Raw genomic sequence first — 14,416 nt, forward strand, 5'->3', positions numbered from 1 at the left:
AGCTGTTGCGGCAGCTGACCCAAATGTGGCAGCCATACCTCGCACCTCGTGGCTTTTCCACAAATGTGCAACATGACCAATAATTTGAAAGTGTAATTTATGACGGCACCGCCACGGAGCTGCTGCTACTTAAAGCTGGAGCACCACACAAACAAAAGGCGAAAACAGTTTGGATTTTTGGTTCCCAGAAATGTGGATATGTCCTGCAAGGGATTTTTTTGGTAGCGGATAAAAAATAGGGCCATAAATTATGGATAATGGGCCTCTACATTGATGGCATTGAGGGACTTATTTCTTACTAATTGAAACTATCCTTAAATCGTGCGAGAATTAAGTTCATTATTGCATTATATTATACATTAATTCTATAATAAAACATCATCCGAGATACCTAAGAATAAGCGCTCTACGCCTTCGATTTCATGTGGTACTAGAACCCTATTTCATCCCTAAAAATATATTACTATCTAATAATTTAATTCGTTCATTATAAACATACAACAATAAGAATAGTACTGGTAGAGTTCTTCAAAAATTGGGAGCCATGTGCCAATGGGCCCACATTTGGCAAAGAGAACAGGAGCATCTCCCGCCGAAGTATACTCACAATTAGCACAGATTTGAACATGGACGGTAATGGAAAAAGTTATACCACAAAAGTATGCAATACTCAACTTCGGAGGTACTTTATATAAGAAACCTCCTAAAAGCATGCTTTAAATTATTTTAAAAAACATTTAAAAATAATATAAATTTTATGTTATTTCATTTATATATTTATATGTACTTATGTTCACAAAGTGAAGAGGGGAATGTTTCATTCTTCATTTCCTGGTTCATTAATATACCATGTTTCTTTAGTAGATTATACTTCATATAGTGGACAAATTATAATCACAATAGCTTTAATGGAACCCTGGTTGATTTGGAGAAAGGTCTACTCCTCTTTCAAAACCAAAGCCCTGAACAAAACAGAACAAAAACAACTAAATGGAAATCATTGACGTACGTAAAGAAAGCTAACAGAAATTTCAATGCAAAAATAACTTATCACAGTGTAGCCTGAACTGGTTCCCTGGTTTACTGTTTCGCGCCATTCATGCCAGGGCTTCATAGAGACTTGTAAAATGGTGGCACATTCAAAAAAATTCACCTGTATTAGCATTTGCAATTTATGGAAAATATATACAAAAATTCGTAGGAGCTGATTCACAAACCTTAAGCAACCTTACGAACTATTTAATTACTATAATATCACGCACAGGCTCATTATCTCATTATGATTGCTAGCTAAATTATTATAGAATAGTTTATACTTTATATACAGTGCTTAGATTTGGCTAAAATTGTTCTTATAGACCGCTATAGAGGGTGGCTATCTGGCTATTTCCCCTAAAAACTCATTCCTGTGGCGTGTTCTATGTCGTATCGTTCCATTTTGTCTATTATCCTATTATTGATCACTTCCTTCACATTGATGGACCACAGAAAGTCATAGTGGTTCCAGTCCGAGTACGGAATGCGGTAGAGCTCTGCGCAGGGCAGCAGAGAGGCCAGATACTCGACATCCTCCACGGCGGACATGTAGTCGTTGTCGCTGTAGTACATGTGAACGCAGCTATTGATGTTCTTCACATTGTAGGCGGGTGGCGTTGACTGCTGGTAGATGATCTCGTTCTGCTCCCTGCCGTGATCGTACTGCCGGAAGTCCCCGGAGGCGTAGAGCTGCAGGTAATGGATGATCTGACTGGTGGAGGCCCCAGCCGGATGGGTGGCACACACATCTGTAAGAAGGGTCTAACGAAAACAGAGATTACAAGAGAATACTCGAAAGAGATCGATTAAGATCCTCACCTGATTGAGATGTCGCGTTCCCCAGCCACCGATAAAGTCGAGCAGCCCCGAGCACAGGAACTTTAACATGGATCCCTCCGAGCAGACGTGCTCGCACATGAGTTTCTGCATGCTGGTGATGGGCAAAAGTTCCATGCTCCCCAGAATCCAACTCAGGAAGGAGGGAGAACCCAGGAAGATGCCTCCCAGCTTGGACAGAATGAACGAGTGGTTGCGCATGTAGGCGATCGGGGCGAGTAGATGCACCGATCGCACCTTCTCGTTGTACCACGGCAGCGAGGACATCAGCACAAAGAATGTCGTAGTGCCCTGCGAGTGGGCCACAAAGTGCAGCGAGTTGGCATTACTCGCCGATAGAGCATAGTCCAGCATGGCAGCCAGATCGTAGACTCCAATCTCATGCCAACTGAACTTCCAGAAGTCCGAGGTATCCGGATGGATGTGCTTATGTTGGCGGGAGTAGGTGTTGCCCCGGGCATTGCCCAGCCAGACATCGTATCCTGCATCGGCGAACATGTAGGCCAGCGACGTCTCCGGGCCATTGATGATCCAGTCATCGGAGGCACAGAGGATGCCATGCTGCAGGAATACCACTGGCTTTTGGATCGTCTCATTCGAATGCAGCTGCAGCTTCGGGGACGTGGGAATGCGGTAGATGGTGAGAATGTAGTCATCTGGCGTGTGTACTGTGTGCTCTTCCACGGGATAGTTGTGGTTTGTGATTAGAGTGGCCTGAAAAAAGGATTGTCTGTTGTTGAATCTTTATTTTAGTCCAGAAACTCCCAAATACTGGTAATGTACTCCTTGGATCAAGTTTTCTTGTATGCCCAATATCAGATCATCTTCTTAAAGATCATTTTCTACCCTCAACGATGATTTCATTAAACCATCAACCTGTCCAACTATCCAATGTATGTATCTACGGCTATCTATCACCTGCACAAGTGTTTCTGTATCTGTATCTCTGCCTGTATCTTAGGGAACTTTTTGCACAAAAAAAAGGGTAAGACCGCTTCGCTTCAGATAATGTCATAAACAAACCCGCAAGGTGAGAGGCTCTCAGCACTCGACCAACCCAACGAACCGATCCGACTATAGAGAGGCCAAAGTCCAAGCACAAAGAGCGCGTCATAGCAGACCGACGAGCGATAAACATGGGAATAATAGAAACGTCGAGCAAAAAGCAAGGAATCAGCCCATGTCGTGGGCCATTCATTAGGCGGACCCGCACTGCTATATAGTATACATATACCATATATAATACACAGACATTTTGGCAAGCTTTCTTTTTGTTTCTTCGATTAGCAAGAGTTGATTTGTGGGCTATACATAGTTTCGTACTTAAACATCTTATCAGAGGAGTAGAGCAGCTGATATTTTCCGATCGCAGATCGTTGCGTCAGGCATCGGGGATCAGAAGCAGATCGGGTGATCGCTGCTATATGCCATACGTGTCTCCCTACATATGTACGTACATATATGTATATACATTATGTTCTTCGCGTTCTCCCACACAGACTTGTAGTAATACTCGTACAGAATATATATGACCCGTTCGTAGTTGATATTTGCGCTAATCATGCGCGCGAACGGAAGCATTTTACGGGGGCGGCCATATAGAAAGGGGGAAAGCCAGGGGCCTGCCCGGCGCATGTTCTAACAAAAACTAAAAATTTTTTTATCAATAAGTGCGAAAGACATAACGAAACATAGCTACGTATGTCATGCCGATAATTTGATACACGCTCGTATCTTGTGGCGATCAGGTGTGCAAAAGTCAGCTCATGATATCTATTGATAATGATACCTTTGATAAAACAAGTGTCAATCGATCTATTTCTCATCGATTCATAAGAAACAGCTCTCCACTTAATGGTAATTAATAGCTTTTTGGTAAATTTCCCTTCTTTAATCATTCGGATCTTCCCTAGATCTGTTGCTCAACTTTTCCGATTTTCTTTCCTTTTCCTATTCGTTACTAAGCAAATGCACTCTAATCTCTATGACTATTCCTTTGTTTTGGTAATCTTTGAACTGCAACAAATAAAATACACAAATTTGTGCAATTATAGCCGCTATATAATCGACGAATCGTTTCTAAAGTGGTCTTTGGTTTCTTTTCCGAGCAGAATATGAGTAAGTGGCCCAATCTAATCTGGGAAAGTGTAGAAATTATCGATTTACGACTGTCTAGAACATGATCTTCAGACCTTTAGGAATCCATTCTCCGTTCTATGATTTATTGCACCATCATTTTGCATCAAGTATACGCAATGCAGGCCAAATTGTATAATTAGCGTTACCCAATGTACCTGTATCTGGGAAATCTTTGCCAATCTTCCAGCTTGACCACTTTGGTTGCACACCGAAGACCGAACACCGCACATTCGCTTACCGTCACTTTGTGGCCATCCACCGACTCGATCTGTCCGCTCAGCAGCAGCAGCAACATCAGCAGCAGCAGCAGTCGGGGCACGATCGATGTGCAGTTGCCGCCGCCGCTGCTGCAACAACTATTGGTGGTAGAGCATTGCATTAGCCGTTGGTACAACATGTTGTATGTGTGCTCGCAATATTTAGTAATAACTTTTTGGTAGTTTCTTGCTGGGAGCGTTAACTCGGGAAAAGGAACAAGCGCCGTCGAAGTCATCCAAGCACTGACACGGTTTGGCCCGCGTGCAGTCGGTTTTTGTTACCTCCTCTCTGCTGGCCTGATGGCTGGCTGACTAGCCGGTGGGCTGCCTGCCTGCCTGCCTGCCTGCCTGCCTCTCGGATTTACGGCTCTACAGCTCGGCTGGGCTCTGTGGCTCTCTGTATTTAGCCACAAACAGCCACCAGAGTCGGCCCCTTCACGGACTGCTCCGTTGGTGTTACGAGCTGATACTAAAACTAACTACGAATATGGTGTTTCGTTTCTTTCGTTATAAATTTTGTTCGGCTAGTTTGTACATTTTTTTTTTTTTTTTGTAATTTTTGTTGTTTTTTTTTAAACTAGTACTATTATTTTGCAATTGTTGTTTCGTTAGATGACCACGCGCTTGCTTTGATTTCACATACACTTATGTTTTTACAATTGTTTTACGCGCGCTGATAAGTTGGCCGATCCACTGGGGTCCATCGATGCTACGATTACTTATAGTACACTCACTTAATCAGCAGCGCGATGCACTTCATGAGTTTATAGTATGTATTTTGCAATTGTTATTTTCAATTAATTATGCGTAATATTTCTCGCCCATCTGCTATGGCTCTTGGTCGATTTCAGCGGGCGATAGACAATAGAACAAGGCCCTCTCCGATCCGATTCGATTCGATCCGATTCGATTGACACTGAGGGCATCCGGCGCGTGCCGTTGTTCTTCAGCGATTCACCTTCAAGGGCACAAAGTACACTCTCTTCAGGAAATTCACACTCATAAAGGAACACTCGTACGAAAGCCCGAAGCTGATTAGAAATTTCTGCCGACTCTCTGTGCGACCAGGGAAAGTGACGTCAAAAGTGAACTTTTGGACAGACGAGGAGTGTCTGGTCTGGTGTGGTCTGACGAGGCTGTTCAACTGCAAGTGAATGAAATCGAATTGTTGTAAATGTGATGTGCATAAAAGGTATTGTAGCATGGAGATCAGGTGGAAGGATTGCCGGAAGTCATAAATAATCTCACACCTGTGTGCTTCGCAAATATCTATTGATCCAATCGAGAGTTTGCTAATCTCTATAAAGATTATTACCCGAACAACGAACGCTTCAATGATTGCATTATCAGCTATCAGCGATCCGGGACCACCCATTGAAGACTTTGGCTTTGTCTAATTATAACCCTTTCCGCCTCAGTAGTTTCCATTCCTTAATCTGTAGTTTGTTTTCATTGGGGGTCCTAAGTTTAATGGGAGAGATGATCGTGTCAATGACTGGCAGGTGAACAATGGAAGATGACAGTAAGAAATGATGTCAAAGCTGATCTCAAAGATGATCTCAAAATGTAAATAGTAGGGGTAGAGTTCGGGTGTATTTAATAAGTAATTCCACTTTGTTTACACCTGTTATTAGTCATTCCCCAAAGAAAAAAAATATAGCTATAATTGAAGCCACAAACCATCGTTAAAAATGGAAATGCATAGATAGCTCTAGAAACATTTCAGTAGGTCATTGTCGCACCAGGCAATCTCTCCCACGATCTGATTATGTAGGCTCTCTGGATGACATATTTGTAAGGTATTTATATGCAAATTGTTTAAAGATTGTCACTCGAGTCAAATCAATTTCTATTTGCAAACTCAATTCCAAAAAATTAACCTTTGCTTGTCTTTTTTCTTTTTTTTATGTTGTTGTTAGGCAAGGTCGTATATGCTCCAACCGTTCCGAAGATCCACTTCCACGCGAGTGATCGCTGAGCTAATGAAAAAAGTTGATTTAAATCTTTTTCTTACCGGCACAAACGAAAGTCACACCACAGTTTTTCCGGCATTGCGACGTGAAAATATGAAATGTTATTGTTTTTGTTTTGTTGTCTTCTGTTTTCTTTAATTGAATTTATTTATATACCGGCTCGTGCCGCTCCGCTGCCTGTCCGATGTCTGTGCGTAAATTTTCAAACTACGAATAAAACTAGCTTAGCTCCCCAGCGACGCGATCGTTTGGGCGAGAAAGCTCGCAAAAGCTGGTTGTCGCAAAGCTTTTCATGACATGACGCAGCAGAGGCAGAGCACCAGCAGCAGCGGCTCATCGAAGAATCAGCTGTTGTTGTTCTCTGCGGCGTATGACTGTTTTGTTCTTACTGAAGAATTCTGTTTACAAGAAAGCGACTCCATGCCACAACAACGTAATACGATTTTTGTTTACTTCAGAGCCTGTGGTAATGGGAAATTATGGAATAATATCTAGTCATAGGGCGGACGGCACACAACGTTTGCGGGTCAAGTTCAACCAAACCTGTTTCCTATTCGGCTATTCGACTATTACCGTTTCTCCTCAGCTTTCTTCCCCCCGTTGTACGAGTATCGTACCACTCTCTCGGAAAGCCCCCCAGCACTGGCCTAACATGTTTTAAGCACCGGCGCGTCGCTCCAAACTGGGGCTTGTAATAGCAGACATTTTGCAAGCAATTTCAAGGTTAATTTTGCAAATGAATTTTGAATTTTTTCGTATTTGCTTTAAAACGTTCAACGCATGTCACGAAACTGTCGGCAGCAGTTGGTTGCACGTCGTGACAATTGGCCAGAATCTGGGGGAATGCTGGTAAAGATTGTGGAGACCCAGTGCTGCCTTGTTCAAGAAATATTTAAAGAAGATTTTTCGCTTAAGATCGGGGTTTGGATATGGTCTAATCCAAATAAAATTCTGAATGTGACAGATAGGATTTCAACGTGTTTATGAAATGTATCTTTTATACAATTAAACGTTTATTGTTATTAAAGTTATGGACACCACAGCACTTTTCCAATTTAGGAAATGCGGAAGAAACGTGAACAAAATATTAAGCTAGTTTTCAACACCAAATCAACAATAAACCGATCTGCTTTCATACCAAAATAAATTGAATTGCTTTGTGGTTCCTCATCTTAAGAATCCAAACAATCCCCGAAGTGATCATAGCTTTGCCACTAATTTTGGTATAGTTTTTAAGAGATATAATAGAGTTTGTACCGCTTCGTTTATAGAATATACCCCACGATTACAATCTTCGATTTATGATTTCATTTTGCTTTAGTCATGCACGCACTTTTCGCAAAACTGCCGCCCACGCTCTTTGGGTGTGTTTTTAAAATTTGCAATAATCTTGATTGACGTTTACACGTGGAGCAAGAAAAACAAATGGTTTTGCCAGTTCAGTCATTGCTTCTCGGCCTAATGGCCAAGAAATGTTCTTATTAGCGTAACATTTGATGGTTTCTCCCTTGGAGAACAACAATTGTTAAACTGATTTTTTGGAATCAGACGGAATGCTAGCGGCTTTCACCACCTCTATCGCGGGCTGGCGCTGTATTGCAGTACCGCCGGGATTTTCAGCTCAACTAAGTAATTAAGTGGCACACTAGTTTTGAAAGGGGTAAACGTTCTTAAAATTTGTATTCAGTTGCACGTTTCACACAACTTGTAATATAATCTGAATCGTCATATAAGTTACAGTGAATCCCAAGGTGTCTCACAAATAAAGTAATTTTCGTAATTGCATGATTGGTCGTTCATCCAAAATTCGGCGGTAATTAGCTCGACGCAATTTTCAGAGTTTTTCCTGCTATTGGGTTCGTTTTCCTGCCAGTGAAAGAATGTTCCCGGCAAGCCAGTAGTGGCCGAAATAAACTCTCCTTCCTTTTTTATATCGTTCAGATCTATCCAATATCTCTGGGTCTTATCCAGCATTCTGCCGATAGCCTTCATCTCATCCTTGCTTTCCAGATTCAGTAAGTGAGCCCCCATCTCATGGCATTTATCCAATGCATCTTTCCAGTTAATTTTACAATTTGTTTCAATGTAATAATAATTGGACCGTATTTTTTCGAAAAGCTCTAATCTTTGAAGTCTCATCTGCGAGCTCTTTTCCAACTCCAGCTGAATTGCAAACTTTCTTCCTAGAACCTCTAATTTTTCGTCGTTTTGTGCGATTTTTAATAGAGTATCTGCTAGCTGTTTGGAGCTCTTTTCCAATTCCTGCTGGATTATCAACTGTCTTCCTAATCCTGCCTCTAACTTTTCGTCAATTTTGGCCAGTTGTTTGAGAGTATCTGCGGACTGTGAGCTCTTTTCCAATTCCTGCTGGATCGCCAACTCTCTTCCTAGAGTCTCTAACTTTTTGTCCATTTGCGCGATTTTCGATAGAGTATCTGCGGGCTGTTTGGCCTCGTAGGACTCCACTCGCTTTTGAAGGATGGCGAGGTACTCCAGGACCGGTTTCACAGCTCCGTAACAGTATCCGCCGCACTCGTGTTGAGATTCATCCACCTATTGGGGCGCATTAATGTTCTTTAGATTTATGCAGTCAATAAACTTAATGCTGCCCTCACCTCACAATGCTGTGACACGGATCTCCCAAAGGTTATCGCAAATAATATGAAAACAATGGAACACTGCATTGCTATTACTTCTCTCAACACAATCCAAAATGCTACTGATTTATATTTAAAAAAACCGTGGATTTCTCTGTGCTGAACAGCTCAAGACTGATGAAATGAAATAATGTTGAAATAATCAACTGATTAAAATTAATTTACATATAATCCATCGATTCATTCCAGTTGGCTAATAAAAATAACATCAAAGAAGGGACAGAGTTATCGCAACAAAATATGTCAACAATGAAACAGCGCATTGACATTACTGGAATACATTCTCAGAAATATGATGAGACGCTTCTCACAATCTACGGCGTTTCCGGAACTCATAGGGGGTGATTACCACCCCCTTTGTGTCCTTCAATCCATCTTTTTGATTATATTTCCTTCGTCAAGCGTTACGCGTTACCCAAGGCCGCTCTTTCAAATCCGCCCTCCTTTAAATGTTGCTGGTGGTTAAATATGTGTCTCAGCAACAAACGTGTGTTGCTGAAAAAAAAGAAAGGTGCGCTTAACAGCACTTTCTGTCATTTCTAGAAATAAATCGGACTATTTAGAAATATTCCTTAGGTTTCCAAAAATTGCGCTAACAGCACACTATCATTCGCTACGTTACACAATACTATTTAGAAATAAGCCTTTGGTGGTTTCCTACAAAAAAAAAGAATAAATTGTATACACATATTTACCTTATGTTTTGCGGACTATTTATTACTAAATTTATTAAATTCAATTTCCTGTTTAACATTGCGCTAACAGCACGCTATCATTCGCTACGTTACAACTCTACCACGCGCTCTCTCTCTCTCCCTGGGCGTGCTGTCATACTTTTCCACACACACAAGCAAGCATCTCGCTCCATCTCCCTTCTGCACTCATTCGAAAGAACAGGCAGAAAGTTTTCGTGCTGGAATTTGTTAGAAAAAGAAAAAACAATAATAAAACGTTTTGCTTTCATTCTAAACAAAACTGAAGTGCTATAAATAAGAATCCAAGCCGGCTGTCCAATAAAAACCTTTCGGATCAATCGAATTGAAGAAAAATCGTCTGGTACTAGAGAATTTGTAAATTGGTGTGTGGCTGGTTGCATAAAAGGTAACTTGTGAAAACGAAAGGTGGGCAATGTATAAGTTGCTGAGGGTATTTGCAAAGTGATTGCGGCATGAATACGACGGAAATGAGCATAGTGAAAGGTCGAAATAGTGGCGGCAGCCGCATCAAATTAATGAATTTTGTGTCGCATACATATTTTCTGTCTCATCGTCGCCATTTTTAATCAGTCGTTTTTCCCTGCCTTTTGTGTGTACACTATATTCGTCTCGCTTGCGCATTTGAACGTTGGTGGCGTCGCGTGTTTGATTGTTGGAAAACGTGAATCAGAAATTTCAAATGCATCTGGCAAATAAATAATAAAATAATATAAGATTTGGTTGTCTTTTAAAGTGACTTGCCTACACGATGGAAGACATCACCAAAAACATAATCTTTACAAATGCTATCAATGGGCAACCGGCCACAATACAATATCAAACAGCAGACGGCACAATTCTGAAGCAGCCGAAAATAGAGGGCCAAAAAACGGAGCAGCAGCAAACATTTTACTATACAACAAATGTGAGTTGTGCAGCGTGATTCCTGGAACTGTGTCCCTCTAATTTTTCTGTGTGGTGTGTCTTCGTTTAGGGCAATGGAGGTACTGTAAATCTCGCACAGCTGGCTACCTCGGAGGACAACAAGACTTGCTACATAGCCCAGCCCGTTGGGGGCTATAACTATGCTCTGGTCAACGGAATGCCCCTAAATCAGGGCACTGCTCTGGGCATAGCCACAGTGGATGCCCAGGGACGCATACAAATCGTCAATCAGAACAAGCCGATAGCAGCGGTAAGTACAACTTATAGAGGGAGCTGTCCAGATCAGATGTAAAATGCTTCTTTCCGTTGCAGAATACCATATCCAACATCAGTTTCAAGTGCGACGTCTGCTCCGACATGTTTCCACACCTGGCCTTGCTCAACGCCCACAAGCGAATGCACACCGAGGGTGAGCAGCAACAGCAGCAGCACAATTCCCAGCAGGGAGGCGACTCCATTGCTGTGGTGAATGCCCAGGGCATGGTGCAGGCACAGAACATCATCAACAACGGGCAGATGGGCCAAATACAAATTGTGGCGTCCGATACGCTGGATCCCGTACAGCAGTCTGTGATGCAGCAACAGCAACATGATTCCAAGGCCAACAAGTGCATCACTTGCGGAACCTCCATGCTGCCGCAGTCCAAACGAAAGGGACCAAAGCAAGTCCGATGTGAGTCTTGCATGCAGGCGGAGCAGGCGGCCCAGCAGCAGCAACTCTTCGTGGCGCAGGATGGTGAGTGGTGGCGCAAACGAAACGATTAGGAAACGAAATTTAATCCATTCCCTTGATGTGCAGGTCAAATGGCGCATCCCGTGCAGATCATATCAACCACACCCCAGGCTCAGGCGCAGCTCCAGCAAATTGTGGCCGCACAGACGGGTGGCACGACACCCAAGCGTGAGCCAAATACCGGAACAGGACACCATCCAGTGAAAAAGCGCAACTCCCAGCAGATGACCAAGTGCCAAAAGTGCAATGGCTCTGGCGTGGTGCTGGTCGGGCAACATTCCCACGGCACCGGAGCCGGTGGCTCGGTCAAGTCGTCCGTTACCGTCAAAACCGAGTGAGTAGTAAGCTAAAGATCAACCCCAAATCTACGCTAACAAAACCAAGGTGTTCGTCATGCAGAAATCCTTCGAAACCCTTCAGCTGTAATATTTGTGGTGGTCTGTTCTCGCGCTACTCGAGTCTGTGGTCCCACAAGAAGCTTCACAGCGGCGAAAAGAACTACAAATGCAGCATTTGTGGACTGGCCTTCGCCAAGGCTGTCTATCTGAAAAACCACGCGCGCATCCATACGGGGGAAAAGCCGTACAAGTAAGTGGCCACTTACTTTCTATATCCGTATTGATTTACTAATGGGTTTCCCCCTTCGCGTAGATGCCAAACCTGCGGCATGCAGTTCTCCCAATCGCCACATCTTAAGAATCACGAGCGGACGCACAGCGGGGAGCGTCCGTATGTGTGTGGAGTTTGCGACAAGGGATTCGCACGCCATGCCACGCTGTGGAATCATAGGCGTATCCACACCGGCGAGAAGCCATACAAGTGCGAAGTATGCGGCTCGGCCTTCTCCCAGGCGGCGCATCTGAAGAACCACGCCAAGGTTCACTCCGGAGAAAAGCCCTACAAGTGCGAAATCTGCTCGGCGGCATTTGCCGATCGCTTTGCGCTGAAACGCCATCGTGGCATCCACCAGAAGTACGGACAGACGGCCCCGCGCCAACCCGGAGCGGATGGAATGATTGTGCATAAGCAGGAGATCCCCGATATGGATGACGAAGCCCAGCAGGAGGTGATTATCAGTGGATTATAGATAAGAGCAACGAATGCCAATGCCAAGTCGATGATCAGCTCCGAGGATCCGGCAGCGCCAGAAGCAACACCGTCGGGCTACCATTCAGGAGGAACGTATCCTCCCACGCAGCCGTATCCCGGCTACTACTACCAGATGCCGCCACCGCCGCCTCTTCCGACCGAAACGGAGAGCACTGCTGCTTTCACCTCATCGAGATACTGAGTGGACGGCGGGAGGGAGGAAGACAGGGACAGGGAGGAGCCTAATCATCAGCACTACCAACAACACTAGCTAGGCATCGCATAGGATATATACATATATAGTACATATATATACATATATATATATATATATTTTTTTTACTCTAGCTTTCCGGTAGGCTCTACGAAAACGCTTTTTACGTTAAACAAACGAATGAACCTAATTTATTTGGTAGTCTGTAAAATACACATAGATATTCGTATAAGTTTAAATGCATACATATATATTTGCATATATATATATGTATATATAAACGAGTATGTGGTATGGTATGGTATCTATAAGTGTTATAGTCTATTTCCGTATACAAATTGTAGGTGTAATTAAACGGATTTAAAGTACGTGGTCAGGGCGGGGGACGACAGGAGCGCATCTAGAAGCAAAATACGTAAGAATCTGCGCAGGCAACAAACAACCACATACAGCTGTATATATTCAAGGAAAGTATATACATACGATATAGATACAAACATTGCGTTCGAAAACAATATTAGTCGTAAGCCGAAAACCATTTAAATACAATTTATGTACATTTAAATAAGTATTACCATAATACATAAATCAAATAAATATTTGAATAAAAATTACCATTTTTACTAACCCACTCGACTTGCCCTTCTCAACGATGGCAAAACAGAATTGTACGGCAAAGGATTTCCGAGTCCTTGTCAAGGATCAAGGACAATTTTCCGGTCACAGGACAAAATGGCAATACCAGATCGGGCCACAAATATCCGAGTAAATGTTATATTTTGGACTGGGGATATCCTTTTGAAGGATCTAGGATATCCATAGCATGCTTTGAGCGTCACACAAATATCGGAGAAAACAAGATATGTGTAAATGACTGGAGAAAGTATCCTTCGTCCTTGATAAGGACTCCATTGAATCAGGGACATTTTTCCGATCACAGGAAGCCATGGCACGTCCCGATCAGCCCGAAAATAACGGAGAAAACAAGATAGATATGACTGGAGAAAATATCCTTGATCCTTGGTCCTTAATAAGGACTCCATAAAAGCAAGGATTTTAATCCGATCGCAGGAAACCATCGCACACCCAGATCAAACCACAATTAATGGAGAAAACAAAACGGGATTGGCGTGATTTGTTTTTGAACAACAGGAAGCCATGTCCCACCCAAACCGGCCCACAAAAGAAATCCAGCAACCTTCTGCTGATTTCTGTTGGCCTGCTACCCCAGACCAATTTCTCGGATTGAGCATTCGCGATTGCGGCCGACAACGTGAAATTGATGTGGGATACCAGGCGAACAGAAATCAGCAGAAGGTTGCTGGTGTTTTTTCGATTGCACAGTGGCGCCCCCACCTGCTATTTCTTGAACTACTTGTTCACTGACGATCGCCATCTGTGGCGTAGTTCGAGAATTGACCGCTAGTTGTGGGGCGCCACATATGGTCCGTTCATTTTAAACTGAGTTTTAGTTAAATCTCTATAACGCGGCCATTTCTCACCCGATCTTGACGGGATGGGTGTCCTTTTAATCGGCCGGATGACCTCTATCGTTTGACTCCATCAATGACATAAAGGACGATCAGGATATGCCGTTAAACTTTATTTTGTAATAGACTTTTAGTTAAATCGCTATAGCTTCGCTATTTCTTATCCGATCTGGGCGTGCCACGCCTCCACGTGCTCAAAAATACATTCTTGATCCTTTACAAAGACTCCTACATCCTCACCCATAATAGAAAAGGCGACTGATTTTGTTATATAGGCATAACTCTGCCATTTATTGTTCGATCCGAGCGTGCCACGCCTGCCCGTGATCGGGGGAATATCCCCGATCGCTTG

General features: G+C 43.1%; 2 protein-coding genes and 1 non-coding gene across 6 annotated transcripts; 2 read left to right on the forward strand and 1 right to left on the reverse strand.

The window, feature by feature from the left end:
- Positions 1-1,154: 1,154 nt before the first annotated feature.
- On the reverse strand, positions 1,155-9,027 carry LOC108163824 (lipase 3). 2 transcript variants are annotated; one of them, XM_017299312.2, is made up of 4 exons: positions 6,283-7,978; positions 4,250-5,412; positions 1,855-2,586; positions 1,155-1,797 (listed from the first exon to the last, which is right to left on the reverse strand). In XM_017299312.2, exons 2-4 carry the CDS (start codon positions 4,502-4,504, stop codon positions 1,393-1,395), a joined length of 1,392 nt encoding a protein of 463 aa, XP_017154801.1. In that variant the 5' UTR covers positions 4,505-5,412; positions 6,283-7,978; the 3' UTR covers positions 1,155-1,392. The 2 variants fall into 2 exon arrangements, 1 of the variants encoding a protein (XP_017154801.1); XR_004472816.1 differs by lacking the exons at positions 1,155-1,797; positions 1,855-2,586 and adding an exon at positions 8,857-9,027 and having other exon boundaries at positions 4,804-5,412; positions 6,283-8,794.
- Positions 7,687-7,871, forward strand: LOC117189190. Its single transcript, XR_004473246.1, has one exon. It is a non-coding gene; the product is annotated as a U2 spliceosomal RNA (small nuclear RNA).
- Positions 9,028-9,726: 699 nt separating the features above from the next.
- On the forward strand, positions 9,727-13,174 carry LOC108163495 (zinc finger protein 239). 3 transcript variants are annotated; one of them, XM_017298818.2, is made up of 7 exons: positions 9,727-9,999; positions 10,329-10,518; positions 10,588-10,788; positions 10,851-11,274; positions 11,338-11,605; positions 11,656-11,859; positions 11,923-13,174. In XM_017298818.2, exons 2-7 carry the CDS (start codon positions 10,363-10,365, stop codon positions 12,356-12,358), a joined length of 1,689 nt encoding a protein of 562 aa, XP_017154307.1. In that variant the 5' UTR covers positions 9,727-9,999; positions 10,329-10,362; the 3' UTR covers positions 12,359-13,174. The 3 variants fall into 3 exon arrangements, with proteins under 3 accessions (XP_017154307.1, XP_017154306.1, XP_017154308.1); XM_017298817.2 differs by having other exon boundaries at positions 9,728-9,999; positions 10,348-10,518; XM_017298819.2 differs by having other exon boundaries at positions 9,728-9,999; positions 10,348-10,518; positions 11,671-11,859.
- The last annotated feature ends 1,242 nt before the right edge of the window (positions 13,175-14,416 follow it).

This window comes from Drosophila miranda, chromosome 4 (assembly GCF_003369915.1).
Source record: "Drosophila miranda strain MSH22 chromosome 4, D.miranda_PacBio2.1, whole genome shotgun sequence".
Taxonomy (NCBI): domain Eukaryota; kingdom Metazoa; phylum Arthropoda; class Insecta; order Diptera; family Drosophilidae; genus Drosophila; species Drosophila miranda.